This window comes from Hyalella azteca, unplaced genomic scaffold, assembly GCF_000764305.2.
Source record: "Hyalella azteca isolate HAZT.00-mixed unplaced genomic scaffold, Hazt_2.0.2 contig4675, whole genome shotgun sequence".
Lineage (NCBI taxonomy): Eukaryota > Metazoa > Arthropoda > Malacostraca > Amphipoda > Hyalellidae > Hyalella > Hyalella azteca.
In genome coordinates, this window is record NW_025934886.1 from 424743 (window position 1) to 448241 (window position 23499).

The window sequence follows — 23499 nt, forward strand, 5'->3', positions numbered from 1 at the left end:
CCTGAGTTTGGACAAAGTTTTTACGTTCCATAAATAAGAGACCTGATTGGAATGTACTCTATTCATCTATATTCTTTTGTGATATGTATTCTTTAATATAATAATGTACTAGTCAACCACTAATTTCGCAATGAATTTCGCCCTCGATTGTAACTTGATTTTGCCAATTTTTGGGCTATATATACATTTTTCTCCTTGTTGTGAATCATATGCCGATGAATTCTATCGCACATCATAAATTTGAGCACGACATGCATATCGATGTTCTGGCACATTTATTGGTTAAACATGCTTGCATAATGTAAAATCGATTCGAATTTTTTTTTGGTGGTATCAGTCAAGTTGTTCATATACCAGTCGGCAACCCTGACCATTAATGCTAATTATAGGGGTATTTAATATTTAAAAACAAATTTCAACGCTCTGGGGAAATATAATTGTGGTATGTTTCGCAGCCATGTTCGTCATAACGCAACTCCTTTCTATAATTTTCATTATTTGCATGGGAGGCGAATTTAGCAGCGCATGAGAGCTGAAATATATTACTTATTTCTTAAATGAAGCTTATTTTTTATAAAATGATCATGTTCTATGAGAAAATATTTGATCGTCTCCAAGTGTCGAGAAACGTTGGAAGTTTGTATTCTGATAGATCACCTATTCAATTCGCGAAATAAAAGTTGGGAATATTTCTTGTATTTGATTGAGCTCATTCATGATACTTCTTGTTGAATGTACGATTGGTCCCAGTATAGATTTTTTGAAGAAAACCTCCAGTAGGAACGAAATTTGTTTAAAGTACGACGAAACACTCTGAATAGCCTAGTACTTAATTAACTTACGTACAGCGAACAACTACCAGCAACAAACAACGCGCCATAAATTTGTCCGAGACGTCGTTCTGAATGACAGGTGCGTCACAGTCTGGCTTTATATTGTATTTATTAATATACACATGAAAACAGTTCGGTACTCGCATATTCGACGCTGAACTTACACATAAAAGTTTTGGACTTGTATTAGGTTTTTGCACGGCGGATAATTCCTTTAAAATCATGGCACCCTATCGAAAACGTAACTATTTACTATTATAAAATGAATGTGTTACGCAGAAGGAAATAGAAACCATTAAATTCTAATTTTTTGTAGTTCGCTCTGCTTTATAGCTTCGAGCCTTCGATGGACATTCAGATTGAGCATTATAGTCGACTAAACAGTTGAAAAGAATAATGAAGACGGTACTATTACAACTTCAACTACATTTTAATTCTGATTTAACCTTCCAAATGAAAATTGTTCATTGTGATTAAGTTACTCTATTCATGAAAACAGCTATTCAATTGGACATATTTTGGATGGTTATTCAGTGAGTTTGCAGAATTTCGTATCCGCTATGATGGATAGCAAATCCGTTAAATAAAACTTCGTCCATCTTCCGCATCAAAACAGCCGTCTTCGTTGGAGAGAGTCAGCTGCGTTCATCGAGTGAACATCTCTAGTGTCTATCTCCCTTGATTGCGTAAAGTTAACCGGCAAATAATAATTGATAATTCACGTTTAACTTGATCTTGGACTATACTTCTATATATACCTCGAGTATATTTAGTGAGGGTCCTGTCCAGAGTCAAGAACCCGGCTGGCTTTCTCGCCCCTCCCCCCTCCTCTTCTCTCCATGAGAAGAGGTAGTAGGTAGGAGTAGGTTTGTGGGCCAGCCAAGGTTTGAATTTAGGTACGGTAGTTAAAATCCCATCATTTTAGTTCACTATTATCATCTCTTGCATATTAAAGTTATATTATTTTTCATGAAATCATGGCTGCATCATTAAACAACTTGTCAATGTGATTTATTTATTTATTTTTTTATTTGCATTTACATCTTTACATATACTGTGTAGTGTGTCAAGTGTATATTTTGTGTTTCGAGTCCAATCAGTTAGGATTCCTGCATAGTTTTGAATTGAGGTTTGGAATTTGGTAATATAACTAGGTAGGCTGTGCCGCTGGGCGCTGTCAACATCAATATTATTTTGACTTTATTTATGCTGTACCATTTGCTGCGTAAACTTTTTCTATTCATATTAGCCTATATTTCATCTCTGTACCACTATTGGAAAAAAAATTTATATAAATTTTTCTTTAACTATTTGCTCCATTATATTTATTATTTATATTAGCATTTATTCAATATTTTTTTTTTGTATAACTGTGTAAGTTGCTACTTGTGAATTGTTATTGAAGGTAATAAATGCATAATGATAATGGCAGAGTCAGAGTCTGACATGCCTAACAGCGATGATGAGAACATTGTCCCGGAAACTCCGACACAAGATCCTGCTGGCCCTCTCCGGCAATCTGGACTCCAAGCATCTTCGGATGAAGACATCACTGGCCATCGACCCAAGACTAAGGTGCTAGAAAATAATGGAACAACTAGAACTAGGTCAAGCATGGACGTACAAGAAGGGTCCCCTAATACCAGAAGGCACAAACGGCAGATCGGCACTGAATCTGAACAAGAATCAGACAGCTTGATCCAACCAACAGCTACTCCTGCTAACGCTAACACCATTAAAGCTCCTAGATTGTCTGCCAAACGAACTCAATACAAATCATTTCCAACCAATGCAACTGATAAATCATCTGGAAACAACAACACAGTGATAATCAAACAACTGTCTCCGGACACAAGAAAAATCTCATTGGACCCCATCTCAGTGGCAAGAGAACTACAAAAAGTAATCCATGATTCCTCAATCCATGATGTCCGCATTAACAAGAGGCGCAATATTGTTGCAGTGGAATTCAAACCCTCTGAAAAACAGGAAGAAGAAAAACTCCTTTCAATAACCAAACTTGGGAACTGGCAAGTAAAATGTTACAGACCAACTTTGGATCTTATCAACTCGTGCTCGGGTGTCATTGGACCAGTGGGTCTGGACGTCAACCTAGAAGAGCTCTTAGACCTACAGAAACAACCCTGCAAAATAGTCAAGATAACTAGACTGCCAAAATTTTCTGGATCACTGAAAGAAGAGTCCATGGTCCTAAAAGTGGATTTTGAAGGAAAGCAACTCCCAGAAAAAGTCCTCTTTGGCTTCATTGCATACAAAGTTAGAGTCTACAACCCACCCCCACTCAGATGCTACAGATGTCAAAAACCAAGACACCTCTCCAGTGGATGCACAGCACCCGTGCGCTGCCTGCTCTGCGCAGGAAACCATTCCAAAGAAGTATGCACATCAACAACATATAAATGTGNAGCCACATGAGCCACACATGAGACACACTAGCCACATAAGTTACACACTAGCCACATGAGCCACACATGAGACACACTAGCCACACTAGCCACATAAGTTACACACTAGCCACATGAGCCACACATGAGACACACTAGCCACATGAGACACACTAGCCACACTAGCCACAGATGAGTCCCACACACGCCACACACGCCACAGAGACGAGGCAGTGTAGTCACCACTGACGTGCAGACGTGTGGGGGGGCGGCGTGAGGCGCCGTGACGACGTGCAGGTCGCGGGACGCGCCCACGCACCGCCGCCCTCGTCTGCAGCGATACCGCGCCCACCTCCTGACACGGGCGCCATGTGTGACGTGTCAACACGTCAGCACGTTATGTCACCACGAAAATTTATCATTTTCATTATTTTCTCAGCAATTCATTTGATATTCATTAATTGATACCTCAACATTCCTAGGCAATTATTTATTTTCTCAGCATTTCATTTGATATTCATTATAATTGATACCTCAACATTCCCAGGCAATTAATCATCGTAAGCGCTCAACGCCCTCACGTGTAAGGCTGGGGCGGCACCGAGACGCCCATCACCCTGCACAGCAGCAGCACCAGGCGAGGGGCGGCCTGTCGTCCCTGTCGTCCCTGTCGCGCCTGTTGTGCCGTCCACACGCGCCATGGCCGCTCAGGCGGCGCCCCCGTCACGCGCATGCGCACCAGTACCTGTGGGATCATGCGCTGTCTCATGCCAACGTGTGGGGGGACCGTTAAATGGGGGAACAGCATCTTGCATCAGCTGGCCCAAAGGAGGGCAAATATACGGAATACGGCCAACGTTACATCCGGGACCCGAGGGCGGGGTGACCTGCCTAGTGACGACTCGGAGACGGAGGACGACGAAGGCGGCGCATCAGCGTGATCGGGGACTACGAAGTCCTAAACTCATCATAAAGTCATAAGGAATCCTGCACAGCCTCCCCCTCCTTTCGTTATAACATGTCATTATTCTAGAGGTCTCACTCTCATAATTGGGAGCCAGTACGGTTTTCATCTTCCAAGTGTACAATATAATATACCTTTCTCTTCTCCTCTCCTTTGGGTACAGTCCCAGGTGTTTCAGCCTGTCCCAGTAATACAGCTCAAGTTCCCTCATACATGCAGCTGATCCTAGACGTGAAGGTCCGCTAACTGACTAAAGTTCCGCAGCGCGCCCACCCAGAGCGGTGCCCAAAGCTAGCAGCAGTATTCAAAATTGGAGAGCACGAGGGCTCTGAAGAGTGTAATCATTGGACGAGATCTCGAACTAGTTGCTTCTCCTCAATTTCTGTGCCATCTGATGCCAAGTAGCGATGTGGCATCCCGATCTCTGTGCGGACTCTGTATCTCATTACTTCGAACTTGGTGCCGTTGAACTGCATATTGTTCACTAGGGCCCAATCGTAGATTGACGATAGGTCATCCTGTAACTTCTCGCAGTCTAGGTCATCTGTGATCTTCATCAGCACTCTTTAACGTTCGCAAATGATGATGTAGATGCGTGTGTAAGCTCCGAGTCGATATCCTCATACCTCATACCAGACCATCCTCATCCTCATACCTCATACCATCGTGTGGGGCCACGCTCTCCTTAACGCGCATATCTTGTTACATCGCGCGAAATGTCTTAGGATTGAAAAGATTAAAGATTAAAGAAAAGATCATTGAAATCTCTTAGGATTAAAAAGGTGTTATACTCTTGTTATATAATATAAAGTGCGCCAATAATACCATCCCTTTATTTGAACATCGCCAGACTGTTCCCAGCCGTGAGCTCACCTGAGCTTCGGTGAGCAGCAGCGCTGGCTCGTTAGCAATGGGCTTGTGTGACGCTAGCGACGTCAACGTCGCGTCCAAATCCTCAGCCCGAGTCTCGTCCATCTGCCCGTCCACGCCTTGTGTATCGTCCATCAGTCCGTCCACGCCCCACGTCTCGTCCATAATGATGTCCACGCCCCGAGTCTCGTCCATCATGCTGTCCACGCCCTGTGTCTTGTCCATCCGCCCGTCCACGCTCCACGTCTCGTCCATCATGCCGTCCATATCTCGCTGCCCAAGGGTATCAGAGGTACTAGTGTTGGAGGTCTTCAGTTTATAGTTTCTTTGTGGGTCGCTGCCCGCCTCGTCCTCAAACATGGACTCATCTTGGTCGAACAGGTCGAGTGATTCCGCCAACTTCAAGCCAAAGTCTGGCTCACTCACAGTCTTCGGGGGGTCATTTTGAGCGCCTGGCACATAAATGCTGATGCCTGCGAGGTCACGGTCGTCTGGAGACAGCGTCGCTGTGTCTCCTACGCCTGTGTCAGGACGTCGCCAAGGGAGGTGCTGCGAGAGGCGGTCCTGGGAGGGCAAGTCCTGTACGGGCAGGCACCGCGTGCTGCTGCAGGAGGGCGCGTTAAGGGCGTACGCGACGCAGCAGGCGTGGATGATCTTCTGGAAGTTGCGCATGGCTCTCAGCGGCTCCCAGAACACCATGTCCGCCAAGTCGGCTGTAGAAAATAAGGTAATTTGCGCTCAGCAAAGTAATGGAGCCAGGCGGGATTCGTTTACAATTTATATATGTTCTTAATTTATGACTACTGCGATCCCCAGTACAGATGTGATGCATTAATCACGACGGGTAATGTGCAGTACTCACGGCTGATATGGTGCAGTATTTACGACTGGTGGTGTGCAGTACTCACGGCTGATATGGTGCAGTATTTACGACTGGTGGTGTGCAGTACTCACGGCTGATATGGTGCAGTATTTACGACTGGTGGTGTGCAGTACTCACGGCTGATATGGTGCAGTATTTACGACTGGTGGTGTGCAGTACTCACGGCTGATATGGTGCAGTAGCGTCAGGTCCAGAGGAAGTGTGATGCTCAACACCACAGCAGGTCTCGCCTGGGCACTCCTCTCCCTCATCGCGCGTTCCACGGCAACCAGCACGCCGCTCTCCTGCAGCCACAACAGCGCACTCTGCTGCCAGTCACTCCCAGCACTCATTTCCATAAACGTTACTATTTAGAGTCGTCAAACTATTGCCTCACAAACTATGTCAAGTTCGTTAATATCCAGCAGCTAATGACAGCATCTAGAACACCTCAACTCCGACCACAGTGAAGGCGCCTGTACAGGGAGATAATAATAGCCGATGGTATTAGCGGCTAATATTAGCCGACAGTATTAGTGGTTAATAATAGCCGATAGTATTAGCGGCTAATAATAGCCGATAGTATTAGCGGCTAATGTTTTTCGCGTATACGCTAGTTATAATATCATTATTTATTGTGTTTAGTGCTCCGATTTTATAGGAAACCATCCGACAAACTCTGCTTCCGCGAAGCTAGGATACTCTAGCGTTTCACAATCTCGCGTTTCGCAAGATTGTGTTGCGCGTAAGGTTAAGGCCTGAATCCAGACTCATTAGATGACTTTTTAATGCACGTGTTAGCGTCATTTATTAGGCCTCGGTAGCATTTTTAGCTGTGTAATGAGTAATGTGAGCTTACTCTGTTATGTTGTGGAATTAAAAAATAGTTTTCGACCATGCTAGCGTCATGATATCGATCACAGGTTCACTAGAATTATCCCATCTAAAATATTTCACTCGTATCATTTTGGTATTTAATCATTCAAATATTCCATTCGTATTTTTATTCGTAGATTTAAAGTTGAACCTTCCTGCAGTAAATAGTGAAGAAACAAGATTGTTTATTTTTGCTTTCCTCGGGTTACCGTCGTCCGTCACAGTAGTCACTTGGCTGAAATGAGAAGATTTCAGTGCTTCCAGTTTAATCCAAGGCAAATGTTAGCCGATAGTAACACTAATTTTAGCCGATAGTAATGTTCTGGCGTTTTTCTTCTGTTTAAAGTTATGGAAGTAAAATTTAGAATACTCTTAGAAGAAAGAGGCGTAAATAATTATCAATAAACTACATCGACAGTAAAATGTTTACTGCTAAAATTGAGCCCGTCCTAACTTTGGAAAGTTTTACCGAAGATCAAATAACGCCGGAGTTTCTGTCGTTGCTGCTTGTGGTCCATCGAGAAAAATAGGGGACAAGCTCATCATCGTGTCTTTAAATAAACAACACATATTATCTTAAAAAATGAGAAATAGTAAAAAATTTTCGTAGGTAGTCGTACTGTCGTACAAAATACGCATCAGGTGCCGTGTTTCAATTATGATAGTCAGTTAATTGAAAAGAATGACAAGTCAAATGACAATAATGCTTCGAAAGTGAAGCAAAAATGGTGTGCTAACAAAATTTTGCGGCATATTTTTGACCTACATCTTCTTTCTATGTTAGTCCTAACTATCTACAACGCAGTTTGAAAGTCAATAATCAGACTCTTGTTGATTTTCAATCGTCTTATTATAATACCTTAGGACTGCGCTTCGTCAGCGTGGACGCACTGAAATGAGCTCGTAAAGTCGTATTCACGTTTTTGTGCCAACTTGCCAAGCCAATTTTGATCGTCAGATGGTGAAGTAACACTAATTGTGAAGACACACCGCACACACGCCACCGAATTTGGTAAACTGGAAAGACTCTACACCTTGAAACAAAAGTTTATTTTAAGCTTAGTTTCTCACGATATTTTTGCTGTTTATTCCCAGACGACAACTATTTTTGGTCATAACTAGGGAGAAATACAAGCTGAGTGCTGCTCACTTTCTCAATTCTCTAATGGACTCTGCGGGAAACATTTTCACCCAAGAATTTCTCGATTCCTTTTAACATTGATTTTATATAAAAAATATCAATAAATTGCACATTATGTTAATCTGTGCAAATTTATTCAGAAATTAAGCAAAATATATAATCTATCTAATTAATTTCAATGAACTGTAATTAATTTTAATGAATGAAAATTTTACTGAGGTAAAGTTTTCGTTGAGAACTTGCTGCAAATAAAATTCAGTTATGAAAAAACTTACTCCTTTCAAAGTAGTTATATTGTATAGCTATTTAGTATCTCAAACGCACATTTATTTAGATTTTTCTTGTTGAAGGGAAAGCCTACGGAAACATTCGGAGGACGGTATGTTACGAAATACTCACGAAATCCGGCGATACGCGCTGTAGTCTTGAGCCTGAGACCAGTGTTGCCAGATGGGCCTTTTTCAGGCCAAATTTCGCAAATGTGGCCTTTTTTAAATGCATTGGCCTGAAAAATTTGATTTGGCCTTTTCATCCGTTTTGGGCCTTTTTTATGAAAAATGTAACTCTCGTTTTTTTATGATAATTTGGTCCTTCAATTTTATCCAAGACGAGTGCACCCAAATGCAGTTTTGCCCAAGACGTGTACACTCAAATTTTGACACGAAACTGTGTCAACACTTCGGTTTAGGTGGCAACACTAGCGAGTGCCGCCTAATCTGGGCTACACTTTGATTGAACCATGGGACTATATCCAATTGCCGACTCGTATTAATCAAGAACCACGGACGGCAGAGCTGACAGAGCGTATAATCGAGTATAGTTTTCACTTCTAAAGAGCAGTACATTTAGCACTATTTTTTTAGGTTACAGCACAGCTTCTCGATATATTCAGCCTTCTTGTGTGAGTCACTTCAAGATTTCACTTTGAACAAATAAATTTTATTTCCTATGCAAGTAATGATAGGCAATATATTATTTTCCTGCGCATTCAAAAGTTGTGATAAATTTATAGTATTGACTTTTAATATTTAGATTAGTCTTGCAAGGACCACATCATCTATATACCGCAGAAATGAGTTTAAATTTTTTCATCTTCCGACTATAAATATTCTACCGTCAATGCCAACATGTCAAAAACTTCGCCACATGGGTCGCCTGCCGAAGACCACTACTGCCCAGGATGTAATGGACCATTATGATTCCTGCCTTCCGGAACGTAATGACGTCACCATTTCAACCATCAATGAACGCATGTAACTAAAACAAAGCTTAATATAAAGGAAAAGCTGGAGAGGTGACGGAATTACCTACGATGTTGGAATATACCGCGTTTACCCCTATATTATTAAGAGTTAGGTACTGAGTTGGAGCCTCAAAATATTCATTAGTGGAAAATTCCAATCTAAAATACAATTTGGAAAATATTGCATTTTCAAAACAGCACTGAAGTTTTTCAATTGTCTAAATAAAATAAAAATTTCATTAGCTTAATACCTATTTATTATTTTTAGCAATTATTCCATTTTTAATTTAACCCAGAAAATGTTAGGTTGGGCCTTGCAGAAGTTGCAGGTGCAAACCAAACTGGAAAATTGAGCCAAAACCCAGCCTCAAAACAACACATGAACACGATTACAAGAATTTGAGACAAAAAATCCTATGCTGATGAACTGAATTACTGTTGATTTCACCATTTTCAATGGCCCTTGATGAATTTATTTAGTTAAAATTCAAGTTAAAATTATGTAAATTGGCATATTTTTGCCAACAAAATAAAAAAAAAAACTTTAAAAAGAACTTAATATGAAATATTAGGACAATTATGCCTGATCTTCCAAATTGGCATGTACTATTGTACAATTATAATTTCTCTCTAAACAGGAAAATTTGGCAGAAGTCAGCCAGAATGAGATGTCAGCCAGAATGAGTCAGAAGAATGAGATGAAAATGCCACCACCAGTGACCAGTCCTTGTTGAAAATTTCACTTAGGCTATCTCTTATTTCCTAGGCTATGGCCCTTGCCTAATTTCTTGCATCTTGCCTACTCTTATAATTTTAATCATTAGATATACAGCTTAAAAAGCCTTTTTAAACTCAATCACTTGTCAAAACTCCATTTAAGCATTTCAAATTTATGATAGAAATATAATACCTATGTAATAATGTAAAATAATATAAGAATACCTTTGAGAAATTCAGATATTCCAAAAAGATTTAATATCCTGCATTACCATGAAATTTTAATCAAATCTAAAAACCCCTCAATGTATTAATGTACTAATGACTTTTTTGTCCAGTTGATATATTTCATATAAATAATTCATAAAATAAAGAAACAACAGCTATGTCAAAAGAATTAAAAGTCTTTTTCAATAGATACTTCCCAAATGTCAATCTTCATATTGTGCTGGTAAACAATTTCACAATCGGTTCTTTCTTTAGATATAAAGATATGCTCCCTGTTCATATGCGATCATCCCTGGTTTATCAATATTGTTGTGCAATAAGAAGTTATTAACTGTTATTTAAAACTAATCGTTCAAATCTGTCCCGAGTAGCCCTGGTTGACGGTACTCTGTATAAAAGATCTAAATTCAACTGGTATTTGCATTTGCATCCAACATACTTTAAACATGCTTGAATGATTGTGAAATTTCAGCTTTTATTGACTGATAATGCATGAAAGTTGTTTAATCAGCTGTTGAATTTGTTTCAGCTTTTCTTATTGCACAATGAGTGACTTGGAAATTCATACCAAAAAAGGATCCAATCCATTTGCTACATTCTTCCATGAGCTCTCAGACAATCATCAACTCCACAAGAGTCTCCTTAGCACAAGCATTCCCTCAAAATGTAATGATGGTCCAACAATTCTGCTGAAGACATTATTTGTCATGTTCAGAGGTATGTTATGTCCATTCTGCATGTATATGTATCAAATGTCCCATTAAAGTCTTAATTGCTGAATAAAATTTGTATGCAATAGTTATGACCAATTATTATGTCACAAGATAGCCTTCCATACTCAGGCCTTCTACCTCAGCATTATATAGTTGTGGAGGTATTAGTAGAGCATCAGAGGTTTATGTTAGAATGCTGGACATTGTGATTAAATATTTAAGGCTTTAATAATACTAATTTAGAACTGAAGTGTATTTACTGTATCATTTCTTAATCTTCTTCCCTAGATCTGCAAACCCAGCACAAGGAGGCTAGGATTAGCTTACAAAATAAGCAAACAAAGTTGAACAATTTAGTAAGTGAGCTTTGTCCTGAGTGCTCTGGTAAGACTCGGCTGATCATGGAAAAAGATAAAGACTCCAGTCTACAGATCTCTTGTGGTACTGTGGCCACGTCTCTGAGTAGTGAGCAACAGTCTGATCTCTCAACTTCTTGTAGTTCCACAATTCTGGGTGAAAAAACAAAGCAAAACGTGTGCTCTTCCACAAAAGAAAATCAACTGGAAGGTGGAGTCAAACATCCGTCCTGCAATGCAAGTTTGACAGCTCTCAAGAGGTTACCAAAATTCAAGGGTGGCAAAATTTTTGAAACCATATATGCTCCTGAAACACAAGACATTGATATAGTAGAATCAATTATTTCAGATAATGGTGGGCACATTGCAGAGACAATGGATGCCATCGATGTGGCAGTTTCAGATCCTTGCAGTGAGGATAGCAGTGACATTTTTGAGGAGTCCTCAGAGGATGTTGATGGCTTATCTCAATACACAATAGTACCTGCAAAAACAAGTCCAGTGTTGGGGAAATTCAGTTCAAGCCGAAATTCTCCAACATTCATTAGTTCTTCAAGCTCTAATGGTTTTGAAAACAATTTAAAAAGTTTACCATGTGCTGGAGGATGTATTATCAATGACAGGAAAAATGAACTTCTCTCAGTTTCCCCTGGTCAGAACAGCTGCTGTACATTGTCTCCTAGACGTGGCATGGACATTAGTGGCTCTCCGTCACTTCTTCAATTGCTTCCCTGTAAAAGAAATATAATTCCTAGAGAAGCAATGAACAATAAAACTGCGGCTGAAATTATTTACTCATCTCCAAAATCTAAGGTTGCAACTACTGCTGGCAATAGAGAAATTATTCCTGGAGATATTTTGGCCACTGAAAATGAGAGTTTGTTTGAGTCACGGCCTGCAATTGAAAGGGAAAAGACTCAGCCTGCCTCTGTGGAATCTGTTAATTATGATCAACAAACAAGTCTAAATAGTTCAGACACTGATTCTTGCATCAAGTCTAAAAACTGCTCTTCAAAAAGATCTTTATTTCAAGCAAGTTTTGAAGAATTGGGTTCCCAAAACTTGTGTTCTAAAGAAAATGTTTCTGAAAATAATAGCATTTGTGATCAAATTAGCCAAATTACTGATCTTGATGCAGGTGCCAGTGAAAATGAAGGACAACTTATAAACTCAGTTCTTAATTCAAGCTCAGAGTTGTCATTTGTTTCTTATGATTCATCAAAGTCAAAGGAAGAAGCAAAAAGATCAGATGATGTCATTAGAAATCAAATTGAAACTTCCAAACAAGAACAAAATGTGATACACAAAAAAATGTGTGTAAGAAAAGCATCAAACTGCTCAGTCATCAAAAGAAGCCGCCTCACTCGAGCCTACAGCAGCAACTGCAATTGGAAGAAGCCGCTTAATTCTGTTGAAGCTTCCATCAAGAAAAACTGCATACAGACTAAACTTACAAAAGAAAGCTTCATTGTCTCCAAAGTCAGAGGAAATGCAGGTTAATAACTTATTCTCGAGGTGTGCTGTACTTAGCAGTGTAGCAGTGTCACTACTGGCAGTGTCACTACTGGCAGTGTCACTACTGGCAGTGTCACTACTGGCAGTGTCAATACTTCTCTCCTAATTTGAGTGGATGACTAGCATTATTGGATGATGTCAAGCTTGCTTGTTGATTTTTCTATTAAATTAATGTGAACTGATTTAATTTTTAACATGTTTTGGTGTAGAGCAAACTAAACACCACCTAACCACACTTGATCATAGGTGATATCATTTATCAATAAATTTAATAAAGAATTTCTGAAATCCTCAGCCCATTTAGGAAACTCTTAGAATTAATTAGGTAGATAATATTATGAATAATTATGATAATATTATTATGAATAATAATAATAAGTTATTATTGCAAAATTAAGGAGCAAGCTTCCTCAGTTATTATTTTTTTGCTTTTACTAATGTATACATATGTACTATGTCTAACATATACACAATGAACACTAATATTGCATGAAAGTGAACCAATAAATATATATTTGACATCACTGAGAGTTTCTGCTGTCGCTGCTGGAGAACAGAAGTGTTGGCGCTGAAGAAATAGGACCAATACTATTGCAATTGATACAAGATGATTGGTTTCTCTTTTAGACTGCGAGTAAAACTTTATGTATATTAAAAAATTGAACTTCAATTCTATAATTCATATATCTAGTTACTCTCTCTTAGTATAGGCAAGTTGGCAAGGTACCTATATATATACTCTCTCTTGGTATAGGTGATGTTATGACATTACCACTTTTGTATCAATTTTGTTTTGATTTCAAAGTTTTCAGATGTAAAACTGAACCTTCTAGGAGATTTAAAAATAAACCTGAGGTAAACTGTAAAAATAGGTCTAAATTATAAAGATTGCTTATCAAGTAAAACCTTGCCTGAATGTTGCTAAAATAATAATTTAAAATTAAACTCAATAAATTTAAGGTCCCTTCATTGTCAGAGTAAACCTTCTTGCTCTGCTGTTTACTTTGCATTGTTATTTGTATTATTTTCATAGAGTAATTTATTTAAAATTTTCACTCGTCACATATTTCTCACAAACATTATTTCGTAACAGAAGAAGATGACATTCAAATCTTGGAGGCCAAGGCAAGGAGTCTTGAAACAAAAACTGTAGACGACAGGAAACGCGTGCAGCAGCAGCACCCGGCGCTGCGGGCCCTGACTTGCCACAGACTGTTGCCACCGCAGGTACTTTTGTTAGGGCTGGTAGTGGCCCTTGTTAGCATATCATGGTTATGTCAGACTGCTGGGATATTTGTATCCAAGGACATAGAAACACTCATATGCTGACACAGAAACACTCGTATGCTGACACAGAAACACTCGTATGCTGACACATGACACAAAAACACTTGTATGCTGACACAAAAACACTCGTATGCTGACACGGAAACACTCGTATGCTGACACAAAAACACTTGTATGCTGACACAGAAACACTCGTATGCTGACACAGAAACACTCGTATGCTGACACAGAAACACTCGTATGCTGACACGGAAACACTCGTATGCTGACACAGAAACACTCGTATGCTGACACAGAAACACTCGTATGCTGACACAGAATCACTCGTATGCTGACACAGAAACGCTTGTATGCTGACACAGAAACACTTGTATGCTGACACATAACTAATCAGATCTGCAGGTCCAGAAATGTTTGTATCTGCTGACCTTAATTTTAGAGTTGATTCATGGGGCATAGTAATTCAATCAAATTCACTGTTAATGATTCAATCTAAATTTCTAGATATGATCAATATTTGTTTACCTAACTAAATGCTTTCATTTGTCATTGCCTTTCATTTTTCATTGCCTATTCTTCTCTTGTTTGTTGTAACTAAATGCTTTCATTTGTCAGTGCCCATTTTTCACTGCAGCAGAGTAATGCAAATTACCTCACAGGGCGCTTCTGCTCCTGCTGGTGATGTGGCTCACTCATCAACTAAGCGCACGAGTGATGGCAAGTCTCATCCATTTACTTAAAGCCTGTTATTCTCTTTGATATCTTGAGTCATCAATGCTAATCATTGCCATTACACATTCTATTGTTTGGCATATGTTGGTGAGTGCTGTATTATCCTGCACATAAATGATCATTCATTCTCACTTGGTGTTAACTGAATCTAGCAAGAAATAAGAATACCTAGGCTAAACCTAGTTGCTAGCAACTTAATAAATATTTTAAATATGAAATATTAAATATTTTTTAAAAATATTTAAGATTTCAAATATTTAATATTAATATTAATATTAAATAATATTTTTAATATTTAAATATTAAATATTTTAAATACCTATTTAAATATGAAATCTTGGCAACTTAACATAAGGTTGCTCCTTTTTTATTGTGACATTGTTTGGCACTCCCTCCGTTTTTTATTTCTTGTCAATCATTTTTAACAGAATTATTGCTTTGTTTCCTTACACAGCATTAGCAGAAGGTGCAGAATTTGCCAAGAAGTTCAAAAGCTCTTCACATCAAGAGAAGAAACTCTCTAACTCAGGACAGGAGCTGCCGAGCAGCTGTAGTCTGCTAACTGAGAGCCAGTCTCTGGAATACTTGCAGCTACCAAGTCAACATCAAATTACAGTTGAGAATAGTCCCGCTGAAGGAAGTGTTGCAGGAACTGGCGAGGTGCAGCTTGAAACTCAGACAAACTCGTCAGGAAAAAAGTTCTTGAGCGCAGGTGCTTCAATTTCCAAACCTGGCCCTGGACACTCGTCTTCTGGTAGCAGACCTTGCAACGTTCTGCTACAGAAAGAATGTCGCGTTGTTAGCTCATCAGCAACGAATAATGAAGCCTCGTTGTTACCTCGGGAGACGGCAGGCAAGACGAGAACAACAGGACGCCTGTCTTCTAGACTCTCTGTGGTAACATAATATTTCATTCAGTAAAGAGGCTTATTGTTTGTATTAAAACCTGTGTGTAACTAAAACATGTGTGTAATGTTGTTGTGACACTTGCACCTTTTATGGCAGCTTCGACCGCGTGCCGCGGACCACAGCCTCGCCGTCGTACGCGCACCAGGGCGCCGTGGAGCGTCGTAGGGCACAGCGTCGTCAGCTGCCTGGCTGGTCGTGCGCCCAGTGCCAGCAGTACTACGAGGGCCGCAACCTCTCATCTCAGGAGCTGGCGGTCTGTCTTGCCTTTATCTAGTTACGTCTTAGACATTATATTACAGTACTAGTTAGGACTTAGACATTTTAATATTACAGTACTATTACAATATTACAGTACTAGTTAGGTCTTAGACATTATAATATTTCTTTCAGTTCAGGAATAACCAAGACGGTTGAATTTTACCATCTTATTCATTTGTCATTTGTATAATTAAATTCAGTTAAATATTTATTCCCTCAAAAAGGACTACAGATGTAATCTGTCCAATCCAGAGATCACCCAGAACCACGCAGCACATTAGCTTGTGTTAATGTTGAGGTATGCGTCGAAACGTACTAATTTATGACTTGAACATTTTCCTTGCCGCACCCTGAAAGTCTTGACTGCACTTCAAATTGAATTACGCATCTGATGCGCTTGATAAATCCTGCAAATGAAAGTGGGACTTCTATTCAACATCAAGCTATCTATGTATCTATTCAACATCAAGCTATCTATGTATCAATTCAACATCAAGCTATCTATGTATCTATTAAACATCAAGCTATCTATGTATCTATTCAACATCAAGCTATCTAGGTATAGGGCAATTCTTTACTGCAGATTGAATGTTTACAGTCCTTTCTTTCTTTCCCTGAACAAAATTATTTAAATCAAAGGCGGCATATAGGCGGCCACTCAGTGCAATTATTTCGTTTCTGCTATCTATGCAGCTCTTCGTTAAGTTCACATCAACTTCACTCCGGCGATTTGGAACGGTCTTTGTTTAGTAATATATTAAATCATTATGCTTAAGATCTCAAAGATCAAAGTTTCTTCAAGTCATTTAATAAAATAATCACTGATCGTTGAACTGAGGAGAATAGATAATCTAATAATGGGTTATTTATTGCAGTGTAGACGTTACTACGTCAGTTACATGCAAGAGTTTGCATGTCAAATATTCGCAACTCATAACCACTTTGAGTATTTCAAGACTGTTGCCTTTATTTAATAGATGTAAACCTGTTGACAGATGCACATGAACCGCTGCTCGAAGCATCGCAGTAAGCACAAGCTGCTCCCCAACACACCGCAGGACTTCTGGAGACCTGACATGAGCGCCAGTGACGACGACGACGATGATGTTTGAGCTTCCCAGAGGGTGCTCTATGTGGAGGATCCTTCTTGGGACTGGGTGCTCTATGCAGAGGATCCTTCTTGGGACTGGGTGCTCTATGCTGAGGATCCTTCTCGGGACTGGGTGCTCTATGCAGAGGATCCTTCTTGGGACTGGGTGCTCTATGCTGAGGATCCTTCTCGGGACTGGGTGCTCTATGTGGAGGATCCTTCTCGGGACTGGGTGCTCTATGTGGAGGATCCTTCTCGGGACTGGGTGCTCTATATGCGGAGGATCCTTCTCGGGACTGGGTGCTCTATATGCGTAGGATCCTTCTCGGGACTGGATGCTCTATGCGGAGGATCCTTCTCGGGACTGGATGCTCTATGCGGAGGATCCTTCTCGGGTATCGCCACGTGTTCATATTTGAACTATGTTTGTAAGAATAGCAAGTGCACATTGCTAGAGCAAACAAACGAAAATTAAAAGTTGGCAGCGTTATGAACTAGGATAATACAATCTCATTCTTTTAATATCCTTAGAAAAAAATTGTCATATTTGCATCGACTTGGCCTGCTCTCCCTCATCACGAATGTGCAGTACTTTTTTTTAGCAGGGAATAAGGGTAGTATACCAGTGGGAGCAAAGAAATTACACTTAAAAAAATACATGCCAGGGAAGAATATAAAAAATTGTACTAGTTATGATTGCAATTGACTTCTTTCCTGCGTCAAATAGTCAAATTACCCTCTACGTAGACGAGATACGTTAATAGTAACAAATTTACAGATGAAATAAGATGTCTACACTACGAATGCAAGTATTTGGATCATTTTGACCAATTACCTCGGCTAGCTGCAAAATGTTATAATTTGTAATGAGGATTTGCCGAAGGATACAAACGTCTCCGTCAATATTAGAATGTACTTACATCTGACGCCATGAGGCTGCTCTATACGCCAGTTATGTAGGGACTATATTGTTACGCACCTGACGCCATGAGGCTGCTCTATACGCCAGTTATGCAGGAGCAATATTGTTACGCACCTGACGCCATGAGGCTGCTCTTTACGCTAGTTATGCAGGGGCAATATTGTTTGTACTGAATGTTGCGCACGTCAAGCAGTGGGCTATTGATAAGGGACATTTACGCTCCCTTGGCTTCACATGAAGGTTCTGCAGTGTCCCGACATTTCTACTGCTACTCCGCGTACGGTGTAATAATAACATGATTAGAATAATGTCTTTCAGATAGCGTAAATGTCACTATAGTAATATGCGCTGGCAGCCCATGCTAAATTTTGCTGGATATTTATCCATATGATGTAGGTACAGAATTAGATTGCGGTTACAGCTTTATTTCGTCTTGGAGGTGATTCCTGCAGTCTTGAAGCAGAGTTGTGAACAAACCTTCCTAATGAGAACAGTTCACTAATAAAGATAAGGCTGGGTGGTGCGCTAGCATTGAATATCTCGACACCTAAACATGTTGTAATTGCCTATTTGGCTTCATTGGGCAAAATATTCCTTGAATGAAAAGATATCTTCCGTAATGTCTCGCAAAAGGTGGGAAGATATCAAAGCCAATCTTCATCTTGTAGAAAATGACACTTTGTATTCAACGGACAAGCTAGCGAAGGTGAGATTTCTTTTGAATGCATTACGCGAAAAATTCAAAAAAATACCAATGGAAGAACATCTAGCTGTGGACGAACAAATGGTTCCCTTCAAAGGAGCTTCTCCACTGAAGCAATACATTCCAAAAAAAACATCAAAATGGGGCTATAAGATTTTCGTCTTAGCTGGTACCTCTGGTATGGTGTACGACTTCATTCCCTACGTTGGCAAAATTCTTCCGGTTGCACGCACCGGAATTCCTGACCTTGGTGCAAGCGCAAACTCTGTTCTTCAGCTTGCCGAGTGCATTCCTGAAGGAAGACACTATAAACTCTATTTTGATAACTGGTTTTCATCGGTGAAATTAGTAGAGCACCTTGCCACTAGGAAGATTTGGGCATGTGGTACCGTACAGGAACGCAGATTGGCAGGATTGAAATTCATAGACGATAAGCAGCTACGAAAACTCAATCGTGGTGCCTTTGATGAGCACGAAACACAAGCGGGAAGTAGTGCTATAACTGCTGTAAAATGGAATGACAGCCGGTCTGTTTGTCTATTGTCCAGTTTTGTGACATCGCATCCTGTAACTGAAGTCAGGAGATTCGACAAGAAAAAACGAGAGTATACAAATATCTCAATCCCAAACATCGCATCGACCTACAATAAGCACATGGGTGGAGTCGACCTTCATGACCAGAGGATGTCATACTATAGAATGAGTTTCAGATTTAAAAAGTACTACATGAGATTGATCTTCCACATGCTTGATATGGCTGTCGTGAACAGCTGGCTTCTGAGACGCAGAGTGGAAACGAAAATAAACACTCGATACCGGCACCTGACTTCACTCTGTGAATTCAAGCTGAATCTTGCTGATTCACTCATGTTTGTTGGTCAAGATGTAGTGAAGAAAAGAGGGCGACCAACTGAGGAAACTGTGCAGTCCAACTTTGCTAAGAAGAAAGCAAGTGGCCATGCCTCAAAACCAATTCCTAGTCAGTCACTTCGGAAAGATGGGGTCGGTCATCTCCCTGAGATTAATGAGAAAAAGGGAATGTGCAAACTTCCTAAATGCACAGGGCGCATCCACATGTACTGCATGATATGCAAAGTTCACCTTTGCTGCGAAAAAACACGAAATTGCTTTGCAAAACTTAATCTTGGATGAGGCATTTTTTGGCCAAAATACAATATTTTTTCCAATTTCTTGTAATTTCTATTATTTTCAGCAAAATCAATCAATAATAACGTTTTCACGTAAACAAACTTTGGAATTGCATGCATATTTTACGCTCATAAGACCAAATGGATTGTACGGTCGCTTTCGATGTTGTAGTCTCGTAAGACCAAGTGGACTGAAATGTCGCCTTTAATTTTTTTTTTTTTTCAATATACTAAACTCATCTTTAACCCACTTAGTCACCATATTAACAAGAAACTACCGAAAAAAAAATTTTTGCTTGCTTTAGAAAATGTGGTCCATAAAGGTCCTGGTATTGTTTATTCAGAAAGAAAAAATGTGGTCCTGGTATTGTTTATTCAGAAACTATTCTGTTTGTAGTTCTTTCGTTTTGTTTTACGGCGTTTCTCCTGTCTCATTCGAATTGAGTGTCAAACCAACGACCAAGGGAAACTCACAAGTCACACAATTACTTGGCCAAACCTTATCAAATCGTTATATCTGCAATTCATTTCAAATACCATAAATTCGTCGGCAATAAATAGAAATGATATTCATGTTTGGAAAGCATCGCATGCTTGCATCCTTCTCCATTGCTGCATGTGATTAGCGATGTATCTGCTAGATATTATTCGTGATCTTTATTGAATTTTGTGAATTATTATACAATATCATTCACATAATAGCTTATATATTCATGCGTTTCAAAATTTTCGGCGGCGTGGCATTAATGTTTTTGCCGGCTGTTCTATATTCCAATCTTAATTTCCATATACACTGTAGAGATAAATTTATATTCAGAAGAAACCGAATGGGAATTGTCCGGGTGGTAAAGATGATCCCCGAATAGAAATTGTAGATGGTAGAAATGATCAGCGTCAGTCAGTGATCACTAAGCGATAATGTTATTAATGAGGATCCCGCTTATTTGGGCTTCGTCTACCGTCGTTTGAAATGAAGTCGACTTGGTTAGCGAGACGGGAGTTGCTTATACGTAACTCGTATTGATGAGCTGAAATGTACGTAAATACAATTCATCAGCACAATTTGTAGCTGGACTCGGCCACAAGTTTTCTGACTCAATTTGTAGCTGGACTCGGCCACAAGTTTTCTGACTCAATTTGTGGCTGGACTCGGCCTCAAGTTTTCTGACTCAAGTTGTAGCTGGACTCAGCCACAAGTTTTCTGACTCAAGTTGTAGCTGGACTCGGCCACAAGTTGTAGCTGGAATCGGCCTCAAGTTTTCTGACTCAAGTTGTAGCTGGACTCGGCCACAAGTTTTCTGACTCAAGTTGTAGCTGGAATCGGCCTCAAGTTTTCTGACTCAAGTTGTAGCTGGACTCGGCCACAAGTTTTCTGACTCAAGTTGTAGCTGGAATCGGCCTCAAGTTTTCTGACTCAAGTTGTAGCTGGACTCGGCCACAAGTTTTCTGACTCAAGTTGTAGCTGGAATCGGCCTCAAGTTTTCTGACTCAAGTTGTAGCTGGACTCGGCCACAAGTTTTCTGACTCAAGTTGTAGCTGGAATCGGCCTCAAGTTTTCTGACTCAATTTGTAGCTGGACTCAGGCTATCCTGCGTGAATCAAGGGCCGTGGCATCTACGGGGAACTTTCTTTGACTCGATAATTAGTTTAGTTTGATAAGCGATGGCGGATGTTCTAAGACATGCACGCTAATTATATATGCTTGTAATAAGTATTAATAAACTGTAGCACTTGTGTCAAAGTTATGAATAACTCTGTTCTGGGTTGACAGTCATAATCTTGAATGGATCTGTCTGATCTACTAATTAGACGTAGATAGACCTGAGGGGTTTTGGTTCATTTATAAATTGTCCGAATAACAGATTAAATACTCATCGGCCAGGGAAGGATAAATAACAAGTCGTGTATCTAAGCTTAAGTATTGAAGAAAGGTTCATGGGATACACTCGATAGAAGTTACAGGATCAAGCACAGTATGTGCAGTAGATTGGGAGATAGAGTTAACGACACTACATATTGGTCTGAGTGCCGGAGTCTGCATGACTGCAGCTGAAGGCTGTCTGCCTAAGACTGAGACTCTGCTGGGACTCACTAACAGTGCGCTTTCTCAGCTTATATACGCGGTGACCCACGAGTAGTGACGTCACAGAAGGTGACGTAATAGTCAGTAATGACATCACAACCTGACACTTGCGTTGTCAAACTTGAGTGTAGTCCTTGTAAATTAAAATAACATGAATAAGTTCAGGCTTCGTAACATACGGCAGTATGACCTAAGTAATTAGATAGTTCGTGAATTTTTATTCATTCTATATGTTCAAACATCCATAATACTAGCTTTGATGATTTATTAAGTTATTAAGAGAGTTGGCACCTCTGCAGCGCAGCAATGAAGTTGTGAAGCAGAGTTGCCATCTGGTATATTTCTATAACAGTTTTCACAAATCTGGTATGTTGGGATGGTGTCTGGTATGAATGGATACTTTTGATCCGGAATATTTGCTAAACCTGGTAGCCTATATAGTATATTTCTGTTACGTTCTGACACTTCGAAAATATGACTGAAATAAAACAATATATTTGATAAAAAATCTATATTTTCCTCGGACACAATATCGAGTTTTTGTTGTAACTTGCAAAACTTGTTAAAAAATACCCCTTTTCGTAGGAATTATCCCTCCAAACCATTGCTGGAGCCTTTTCCGGTACCCAGGCAGGCAAAATTAAATTTAACATGTTCAATTTCGCTAATTCTATTTTAACTTAAAAACAATAATTGTGATATAAATGACTTTCCTTGTTCTAACCAACATTTATGACGACAATTAAGTTTCATTATATTTTGGAGGTATTAGCCTAATCTGTTTTGGACAAGAAAAAAAATGGTATCTGATATAGAATGTTCTAGAACATTCTAGAACATGGCAATCTGGTATACTCGGCGTGTGCAGTGTGCACCACGGCCACCAGGCCCACCACCCGCAGTTGTAAAGAGATAATGAATATAGAAGGGTGAGTGAGAAATGGGGCTCCGGAGCCGGCGGAGCGTGCAGTTTTTATTGTGAATTTCGTCTTTGCTATGTTCGTGCTAGAGAAAATTATATTTATTTGCCAGTTTCTCAAAGTCTAGACATCTGTAAAGTATTTTTTTAAATTACGTTGAAGACTAGTATGAGAATCGGAACGTGAGAACGTCTACTTGAGAGTTGAGTACACTAAGAAACGCTTCACGTCCCGGGCGGACGGTGACGTCCACGACTGCACACGAAGATTGTGAAACCTATTATATCGACTATAGACGAATAATCAGTTAGGCCTATAAGAATAAAAACCTGCTAGTCATAATCATACACCGATGTGAGCTAACGTTAGCACAATTAAGGTACTGACTAAAACCCGGACCCGGACCGGTCCGCCGGACCCGGACCGAGTGACTAAAACCCGGACCCGGACCGGTCCGGCGGACCAGTTTCAAAAAAATAAATGGCTGCAAATCATCTGAAAAGTCGAGAAAACTTTTAATTTTACATATAAAATTTTTATATTTACTTAGAAAAATTTCATCGCACCAACATATTCGGGTCACAGAAAAGTTCATTTCTCGATCGAACTAATCGATAGAGAATCTTCTGAAACGTCCAGAAAACATAAAAAGTTGGTATCGAATTTCGAAAATTTACTTAGAAAAATTTCACTTCAGGTCCGGGGAGCCCCGGACCAAGTGAGT

At 39.8% G+C, this 23499-nt stretch overlaps 4 protein-coding genes across 4 annotated transcripts in view; all 4 read left to right on the forward strand.

Annotated features, from left to right (window-relative positions):
- Positions 1 to 2258: 2258 nt before the first annotated feature.
- On the forward strand, positions 2259 to 3269 carry LOC108673775. Its single transcript, XM_018161645.1, has one exon. The coding sequence runs from the start codon at positions 2259 to 2261 to the stop codon at positions 3267 to 3269; it is 1011 nt and encodes a 336-aa protein (XP_018017134.1).
- Positions 3270 to 10668: 7399 nt separating this feature from the next.
- Positions 10669 to 15648, forward strand: LOC108673776. Its single transcript, XM_018161646.1, has 5 exons — positions 10669 to 10856; positions 11141 to 12703; positions 13817 to 13950; positions 14670 to 14727; positions 15197 to 15648. The coding sequence occupies exons 1-5, from the start codon at positions 10685 to 10687 to the stop codon at positions 15646 to 15648; spliced, it is 2379 nt and encodes a 792-aa protein (XP_018017135.1). The 5' UTR covers positions 10669 to 10684.
- Positions 15649 to 15705: 57 nt separating this feature from the next.
- LOC108673777 (DNA endonuclease RBBP8-like) lies at positions 15706 to 18311 on the forward strand. Its single transcript, XM_018161647.2, has 3 exons — positions 15706 to 15716; positions 15748 to 15904; positions 16905 to 18311. The coding sequence occupies exons 1-3, from the start codon at positions 15706 to 15708 to the stop codon at positions 17019 to 17021; spliced, it is 285 nt and encodes a 94-aa protein (XP_018017136.1). The 3' UTR covers positions 17022 to 18311.
- Positions 18312 to 22770: 4459 nt separating this feature from the next.
- The window catches only part of LOC108673778, a 29629-nt gene continuing 28900 nt past the window's right edge, over positions 22771 to 23499 (forward strand). Inside the window, exon 1 of the mRNA XM_047880139.1 lies at positions 22771 to 22784. Within this exon, the coding sequence (XP_047736095.1) occupies positions 22771 to 22784 (14 nt within the window). The remainder of the gene's footprint in view (positions 22785 to 23499) is intronic.